The sequence below is a fragment of the Girardinichthys multiradiatus genome, chromosome 2 (assembly GCF_021462225.1).
Source record: "Girardinichthys multiradiatus isolate DD_20200921_A chromosome 2, DD_fGirMul_XY1, whole genome shotgun sequence".
Lineage (NCBI taxonomy): Eukaryota > Metazoa > Chordata > Actinopteri > Cyprinodontiformes > Goodeidae > Girardinichthys > Girardinichthys multiradiatus.
In genome coordinates, this window is record NC_061795.1 from 38,837,890 (window position 1) to 38,847,305 (window position 9,416).

Here is a 9,416-nt window from a genome sequence, read left to right on the forward strand (position 1 = left end):
TTGGACCATCTTCTCCAGAATTGTCCTAAACAAGCAAAAAGAAAGAGGGAAAACCAAAAGAAGTATGTTAATAACTGGATGGATATTTATGAAAGTTAGAAAGATAGGAGTTTTTGAAACTGGACAGAAACTGACTGCAAAGAATGTTGTTATTGTACCTCCAAGCCACGGTGGCTGAGTTTTTAGCTCCAATAAAAAGGTGGTCATTCTCACCCCTGAGCTTAATAAACTGGCCCGTCTGCTCCTTTGTCCCTAAACAACAACAAAAAAACTATCTTGCTTAATATCAGTGTAAAACAAGTCTTTTTTTTAATTTTACATTTGTCTTAATTTGCAGAACATATTAAAATATTTCTGTGCAAATGCCTAAAACAAGCTCTTTCAAACTTTTCACTTCTTTACTGATATTTGCTTGCATTTGAAAGTGTATTTCTCTTCAGCTGTACCTGGAATCACAAATTATAATGCTAGCTGAATTATAAATATACTTTTAAAAACACATAGCATATTTCTTCATCAAAAATGAATATTTAAAAGCTTATTTATTCTCAATCACACTCTCCAGCGATACGGTAAGATTACATAAAATCGTCCATTTATTCAGGTTAACTTTAATATCACCTGTAATGTCAAATCGACTTACATTAACAAATGACACATTACATTAAAATAATACTAACATAAACTGTTAGAAATCACTTGTGTTTAACGTTCACTGTGATGACTGGCAGCAGGAGCTCAGTGCCGATAGTCCGGTCAGATCTCTACCGGGTCTAGCTCGCTCCACCGCCGGTAGGACTGGCAAAGCCAACCGGCAGTTACTACAGTGGGAGCGGAAAACTCCGAACACGTCGGAGCACGTTTGAAATTAAGCGATGTCTTGATAAATCAAGCAGATTTTTCATGTCTACACAGTTATATTCTCGCACTAAAAACATTGTCAAAGTTAATTTGTATCACAGAAAGTGTAATTTTTCACAGTTTACTCACAGCTTTTGCCACTGTGGTCCACCATGGCTGCCCCTGTTTGACCAAAACGCTTCAACCCGCAATGAATCATGGGAAAAGATGGACCGCGAAGGATACTCACAAGTCATCCTTCAAATCGGGCAAAAGAAGGACACATTTGTCTGCCACATTTGACAGACCTTACGCACCGCGCTGCGACGTAATCAGCCCACAAGTACGCACTTGGAAGGATCCAGCCCCTTAATTGGGACACACCCTCGGCCTGCACATGGATCCTCCTTCTTCCTGTATATTGACCAATAGGAGAGGAGCTGGAGAGAAGAAGGCAGCCCTCCTCATTTGCATAATGAAGCAGAAATGCATATGGTAAAGGAAAAAGAGAGACGAGGAAATGTCAAAAGAACAAACGCATGTGTAAGGAAAAGGAAAAAGAAAACATTTACATTTCTTGATGAAAACGCATGTTTAAGGAAAAGGAAAAACACAATATATTTACATTTCTTGATGAAAACGCATGTTTAAGGAAAAGGAAAAACAAAATATATTTACATTTCTTGATGAAAACGCATGTTTAAGGAAAAGAAAAAACAAAACATTTACTTTTCTTGATGAAAACGCATGTGTAAGGAAAAGGAAAAACAAAATATATATATTTCTGCTTTTATTTTCAATTTTGTCAGGATCGGTCCTCCATACATCTTAGTCTATTTAAAGACAATGTTGTAACCAGAAAATGAAAACTCGACTGTAAAACAGCTATAATCACGCAGTCAATCGACTATCACATTAGTAGCTTCAACTGTGTGAAACTCACTTTTAAATCCATCCCTTTTATCTCCTTGCATTGTTTATAATGCAAACAGAATAGATAAAAGTTTTCCTTGAAAAAACAGTTATTCAAGTCTTACAATGTGTTTTGACCAGTCAAATTTTATATGTTGTGTTTTTTTTTGTTTTTTTTTATGCTTGCAGAAATGTGTTTCGCAGGTTGTTATCTCATACGGATAAAGCAAAAGGTGATGTACTGTCGTTAGAAGAGATTCTTGCCGAAGGTTCAGAGCTAGAAAGTAGAAGTTCATCTCAGGTTGACCTAATCCGAAGTGGGAAGGCCAAACTTAAAGCTCTAAAAGAAGCTATGTACCACAGTGCCGAACATGGTCACGTTGACATCACTATAGATATTCGGAGCCTTGGTGGGTTTCTGCTTATACCTAATTTTTTGTACAATATACAACATATACACCATCTTTGTGCAGAAACATTCCCTATATGGTTGTTTTATTAACTGGTTTCCAGGGGTACCATGGACATTACACACCTGGCTTGAGTCTCTGCGCACATGTTTCCAGCAGCACCGCCGACCTCTGATCCAGGGTCTTCTGAAAGAGTTTAGCTCCATTGAGGAAGAGGAGTACACTGTGGAAATCATTACACATGGCCTTCCTCTGATGTTTCAGATCCTCAGAGCCAGCAAGGTACTTCAGAAATTGCTAACTTCCAGATTGCTTTTCGGTTTTATGGATATCACTTTTTCAGTGCCAATAAATAGCTTTTATTTCTCTGTAATTAGCTGTTTTCATTTAAATACAGCCTCGTTATCTGAATTTTCACCTTCCTATTCTCCATCATGTGATTTTGTGTTCATTAGCTTCTAAAAAGCCTAACTGTGCCTGGCCTACCCAGTATCAGTTACCTGAAACGATTGTATGGAAGTCTCATGTTTTTCAGCTGTAGCTAAATAGGTCAGATCCCTTTTTCATTAGTTCATCATGAGCACATCATCCCCATGGTGAAACATGGCAGTTGCAACATTATGCTGTGGGGATGCTCTTCTTTAACAGGGAAAGGAAAGATGGTCAGAGTTGACGGGAAGATGAATAAAGCTAAAAAAAAAAAAGGTCCTAGAAGGTCCTGGAAGATAAATGTTAGAGGAGTTAAAAATTGATGTGGTTGAGCTTAAGCTATTTTATAAAAAAGAGCAGACAAAAATTTTAGCATTAGAGAATTGCAAAGCTGCTGGAGACATACCCCAAAAAGACTTGCGAGTGAAAATGGTGTGGAACTGTGGGCAGGGAAGCTAAATGTGAATGCACATCTCACTTGCTGTATCACATAAAATGTCAATAAAATACATTGTAATGTCTGGTTGTAAGGGCTATCAATATTTCTGCAAAGCACTCTGTCTGTCTTTCTGTCTGCCCATCTCTCTTTCTGCGTGAGCTTGTGGCTGTTGGAGTTTTTGGCTGCTAAAGATGGTTGTTGCTATCTTCAGTGAGCATGAGCAGATTGTTTATGGATGTAGGTTCTGTAGTCTAGCTGACGGTTCCATGCACACATAACCACATTAAAACACAACTCCAGATACCTAAAATGGAAAGTGTTCCTGTTTCTCAAGCACTTGCATGTGCCTGAAATGTCACTCTGTTTTCACCACCATGATGTGGGTGTTAGAAATAGGTCTGATATTAATCTCATCTACTTTCAAAAATATGATGCAACCATGACCTTGAGGCTTAATGAACGAGCCACTTGAACATATACAATGCTGCATGGGTTTAAGCCGTCTCACTGTGTGAAGGGCTAACCTTTTCTGTAACTGCTTATGTGTTGCCAGAATGAAGTGATCAGCCAGCAGCTGTCTGCCATCTTCACTCAGTGTTATGGTCCTTATCCCATCCCGAAGCTGTCAGAGATCAAGAGGAAGCAGACATCACGGCTGGGTGAGCAACCCTCTTTAGCATTTTTTTTAAAAACAGGTTTTAAAACATATCCATAACACTGCAAAGATCGCTCAAAACACCATCTAGTTATCTTGACTGGAACAGAAATTTTCATGTAAACCTTCCCTGGTATGTATTGGAAATGGGGCTACTGGGATTTCTTTTTTTTCCAAGTAGATAATCAGAAAGACAAACTTTTCTGTTCATGTTTGTGTCAGATCCTCACTTCCTGAACAATAAGGACATGTCTGATGTGACCTTTTTGGTTGAGGGGAAGCCCTTTTATGCCCATAAAGTCCTGCTCTTCACAGCGTCCAACAGGTATTAGCCTTTTCAGCCTTTTTTTGCTGTAATCAGATCCTGCTAAAGATGATACCTTTATAGGTAGGTTTGGCCTCTTTTTTAAATAGCAAATGCAATTTTGTTTTGGTATATTGTGAACTGAAACCAACACTGCATGTACCAAACTTATATTTATGGGCAGTATTTCAAAGCTCCCACTTTTACAGTTTTTTTACTTTTCTGTCATTTCTTTTCTCAAGATTCAAAATTCTTCTAGCAAACAGACCTTGTGGTGAAAATACATGCATTGAAATCAGCAACGTCAAATATCATATCTTCCAGGTAATGTATATATTAACCTGAAAGTGTTCCTATGTACAGGTCTGGTGAAAAGTTTACAATCCAATGTAAACATAGTCTAATCCTATGTGGTGAAATTTATACATATAAGTTTCTAATATTTAGACAAATGTACCTTAACAGGTTTAAACAGACATATTTTGTAGCCATCAGAAAGTTCATGGCATAATATTGGCTGAATATTGAACCACTCTTCTAGGCAGAATTTTCAGGCTTAACTTAATTTAACATGTTATGTTATTTTTTTTTTTTTTCTTTTTAGCACAGACCGACAGACATTTGCAACCATGAAGTCTAGGAAGGCTATTGCAGATGCTTAATATTAGGTTGCGTTATCTATTCTAGAACTTGTTTTAATGTGTGCTTTCAATCATTATCCTATAAATACACCCAACTGTGCCTGTAAAGACCCAAAACGCCACCCTCAGAAGAAAATAAACGTATTACAGTGATCAGGAAAAACCTGAAACATGCTGTCAATTAGAAACTGCAGGAACACCAGTGTCACTGTTCAGAGTTTCAGGCTTTAAACTGACATAGACTGCTTTATCAACAAACACCAAAATTGTAACCTTCAAGTTTAACTTCCACATGAACAAGCTAAGCACCTATTGGAGAAAACTTTTGTGGTTATTGGCCACACCAATGAGAATATGTTTGGAGGAGCCAAGCAAAGGCTTTCAAACCCAACCACACTGTATTAACTTCCAAGCATGGCAGTGGTGCCATCATGCTCTGGTTTTGTTCTGCAGCCAGAGCTACTGGTGCATCACACAAAGTGAATATAGTGATAAAGAAGGAACATTACAAAATTCTTCAACTTTTACCTCTCAGTACACAACCTAACACATTAGAACTGGTTTGGGAATGAAATAGAAAAGACTGCACAGTGGTGTAGTTGTTTGCACTTTTGCCTTTCAGCAAGAGGTTCCTGGATTTGCCTGGAGTCTTTGTGCTTGGTGTCTACACGTTCTCCCTGTGCATGCCACAGTCCAAAAACATGTTTTCATTTTGCAAGGTATGTCAGAGGAAACCAGCTAATTTAAATGAACTCTGTCAATGCTGACAGGAAAGGTGTTCAAGCATTCGGTTTGAAATATGCCAGAAATTTGCTGATGGCTCCAAACGTCCGTGGTAGAGGAGCTAGGAGACATTTAATGAAGCTGTTCTGGGGGTGTGTGCATATATTTTAGCCTGTAAGTTTAATTTTTTAACATATGTGGATTGTAGAAAATCCATAGTAAATTCAAACTCGCTCAAACAATCTTTTCATTTAAAATTAATTGAAGTTGCCCACTGTTTAACTATTCCACCCTGTAAAAACACAGTTCAAGATCATTAAGATTTAGATGAACTGTTGATATCAATGATGAATTATGTAAACATACAGCTCGTATTGTGTCTACTTTTTATATATATTTATGCTACGGGTTTTTTGTGGGTGTAACTGTATCTTCTTGACAGCTGGTAATGCAGTACCTTTACTTTGGAGGAACAGACGCCCTGCACATCAGGAGCACAGATGTTATGGAGGTTAGAGAAACATAACTCTTCGACTGCTATCTTAAAACCTGTAATGTTCTCCTTGAAATTCCACTCCAACAGTTGCTAAATTTTTAGAAACAATTGAAGTTGCATTAATTAGTTGGGTTTTTTGTTTAGCTCTTGTCTGCAGCCAAGTTCTTCCAGCTGGAAGCTCTGCAGAGGCACTGTGAGATTATCTGCTCCAAGAACATTAACACTGAAACTTGTGTTGAGATCTACAACCACACAAAGGTAAAACAAAAACAAAAAACATTAAAAAAATGCAATGCAAAATAAACTATATAAAGAATTTTAAATGTTTGCTGGAAAATTGCTACCTAAATCAAGCAGTTAATTGTCAATAAAATTAGGTACTCTCTTCTTTTTTCAGTTTCTTGATGCTCCAGACTTAGCATCATACATAGAAGGCTTCTTCCTGAAGAACATGCTCATCCTGATTGAGCTGGAGCCATTCAAGCAGCTGCTGTATGACACACTTCCTGAAAGCCCCGGCAGCGACATCCTGCAGGCCTTGGAGAAAACCCTAGCCATTCGCATCCAATCCATTCACTTGTCTTCCTCCAAAGGGTCAATAGTCTGAACTCTTGTATAGAGGAAATTGTTTTTTTTCTAAATTTAGGAGCAAACATTTTTAATATTTGAGCAGCATTCTTTATTTTTTGTCTAAAATGTAATGCTCACCCTCAAAACAATGCTCTAAAACTTCAAATCTGCTGCTTTCTTACAAATATGAACTGATCTCCTTCAAAACTATCTTTCTAGGCTCAGATTAATAATTTTATGCGCAAATATTGTTTCCTCGTATTTGCATCCTTTTCCTCAAGCACAAACGTTCTCCCTGTGTAAACGCTCAAGTTGCACGCTCAAGTCTTTCTATCATGAATGGTGAGGTTGTAGCAGAACCTAACTGCAGACAGGACCTCGGCAGCCACATATTGAGGATTTAATAATAAAAGAAAAGAAACAACGACAGGCAGGAGGATAACAGGACTAGAAGTATGAACGGAGAACTGAGCAGAGTAACAGATTATAAGGCAGAATAATGGAAGGATCCAGTGAGGTACAAGGAGAACTAGCGAGAGTATATACTGAGGCACCTGAAGGACTGAGGTAATTTAACATGAATAGAGCAGCAACACAGAGAAACCCAGGGAAGTATATATGGGTAAAATAACTACATGTTTAAAGAACACTAAAAAACAAAAGATTGAACTAATAAGGAAAACACCTAACAATAACAAGCAGAAACAAGAAAGACCTAAAAAATGTAATAAATGGCAAAGAAATAGCAAAAATACATAAAATCAAAACCCAACACCTCAGAATTGTGACACTTTCCTCTTTGCTTTTGATTTTTCTTGGTCTCTTGTGGCTCAAAGCAGTAACTCTGACTAGTGTTCCAACATTATCTAGCATATGAAGTCCATTCCATATCAAAAACAAGTGCGCCTCAAAGAAGGCAGTAAAATGACAGTCTCACACTGTCATTCTATTGGCTGGAACTGTTGATAGAAGGAGTACCACAAGTAGAGATTAAATACTTGAGTGCGGAGATTTGATATGCACAAGGGGGGAGTTTTGAGCGTGAGGAAATGGAAGCAAACAGGAGGAGAGAATATATGTGCAAGATGCATTTGAGATGAGTGCAGAAACATGGTATGGGAGCTGAGCATATCTGTATGCAAGCATTACTTTTTGAAAGTGAGAGAAGAGTTTTGAGGGCAAGCATTACAACATCAGAGACTGATCATGAGAAAATACATACTCTTTCATTTTTCGAGACGTTCTGAACTTTTTTTAACCTAGAAGCAGGGATTATTAATTATACAATTATACAAAGCAAAGCATATGTGTGATGAATAATTTTTTATTCAAAAAGAAACCTGGGAGTCACAGACCTTCCATGTTATACTTTTTGTTCCCCATCAGTCGCTAACATGGTTCTTGTTATCTTAGCACAGATGGTAACAAATCTGTTTGCCTTGTTGATATGTGTATACTAAAACGACTGTCATACGGGAGTTGTATTGAACCTCAACTTGCCAATAGCAACTTAAACAGAATGGTGAGAGCTTGTGAATACACAGCACAATAAGCAACCTCTAAATAATGTGATAAGCCATCAGAATATCCCTGAATATGAGGAAGAACCACTGCCTCATTTTGTGATTTGTTGCTGAAACATTACAACCTGTACAGAGAGGATCATTTGTATATTTGTGAGTCAGATGTGTGCAGATTTCTCTGTAAAGCCAAACAAATTCAGCAGACAAAAAAAATAATGACATGACTGAAGAAATGGGACTTAAGAAAGAGGCATTTTAATGTCCTCAAATGCTTTGTAAATTTTGTTGATAAAACAGAGATATTGATGATGTAAGTTAATGTATATATCCACATATTTTTTCTCATGTGTCTCACTGTTAGATATTACTGTAAAAACTAAATTTGTTCATCTTATACACATAAATGTTTAAGTGTTGCATGTTTGAACTTAAGGCGCTGCTTTTACATTTGGGAATTGTCGTTTGTCATTAGCTTGGATCACTATTAATATGTCGCAGAGAAATTATGTTTTTTTTGTTTTCAAGAGGCTGAAGGGATATTTATCTAAACATTATCCTACAAACGTTTCTTTTTTTCTTTCCCAGAGAATTTGCTTTTAACTTCACCTTATCTTTTATTCTGTTTTAAGAGGAGTTTTGAGGGCAGGCCTGTTGTTATTCTGTTCTCTGCAGCAAAAGGTCAGATCTCAGCTGGTAGTAGGTTTAATGTGAGATCCAGCAGTGCTCATGGTAGTAGGGTCCAAATAGCCTGAAATCTGTGACAAAAATAAAGATATAAAAATTGTCATCAACAGCATTCTCATTTTTTGGGCCCTAAGTGAGTAAAAGGTTGAAACTCTCATTTACAACATTAGCCTATAGAATCTGCAACTTTAATCATTCATATTTGTTAATGAGATATAATCGGCAACAAAATTATTTTGCTCATAGTTTTCTGTAATATAGCAGTGATATGCAAAACTAAACTGTACCGATATACATAAATAAAATCTGTATCAGTCAAAAATTCTAGCTATAATTCTGAGTACTAAGAAATTCAAATTTTGTGTCAAATATTTGGCCATCAGCTTCTCATTCCAACCACCATGATAAAGCAGAAAAGAGAGGGCCTACTTTGTTGGCTTTTTTCTGGGAAATCTCATCACTAAAGCTGTTGTTCCAGTTGAAAGGTCACTCGGACTGGAATGCAGTTAGTTCTGGTATAGCTCATTGGATCTCCTGGGTTCGTTTCTCACTTTTAAAATTGGACAGAAAGAAACAGCGTTAGCGTTACAGCAACCAAAACTGGCACCAAAACTGGCAGGATGATTCTTGGCTACAGGCAAGATGTCTTGCTGTTTTCAGGATTCTGTTTCTCTGTGTGTGAGTCTCAGAACTCAGCTGCCTTTGTAACCCAGTAGCATATTGCTTTAGGCTTTCAACACCTCTTGAAGACCTAACATCACCAATAGATGTGTGCAGAGGGAATCCTATC

General features: G+C 37.4%; 1 protein-coding gene across 2 annotated transcripts in view; it reads left to right on the top strand.

Annotated features, from left to right (window-relative positions):
- btbd11b (BTB (POZ) domain containing 11b) overlaps positions 1 to 8,729 on the top strand; it is a 131,171-nt gene extending 122,442 nt beyond the window's left edge. For both annotated transcript variants that reach the window (XM_047389004.1, XM_047388996.1), the window contains 8 exons: positions 1,942 to 2,162; positions 2,266 to 2,444; positions 3,584 to 3,689; positions 3,908 to 4,010; positions 4,232 to 4,313; positions 5,796 to 5,864; positions 5,994 to 6,107; positions 6,247 to 8,729. In XM_047389004.1, coding sequence (XP_047244960.1) covers positions 1,942 to 2,162; positions 2,266 to 2,444; positions 3,584 to 3,689; positions 3,908 to 4,010; positions 4,232 to 4,313; positions 5,796 to 5,864; positions 5,994 to 6,107; positions 6,247 to 6,456 — 1,084 coding nt within the window. In that variant the 3' untranslated portion in view covers positions 6,457 to 8,729. The remainder of the gene's footprint in view (positions 1 to 1,941; positions 2,163 to 2,265; positions 2,445 to 3,583; positions 3,690 to 3,907; positions 4,011 to 4,231; positions 4,314 to 5,795; positions 5,865 to 5,993; positions 6,108 to 6,246) is intronic.
- Positions 8,730 to 9,416: the final 687 nt, after the last annotated feature.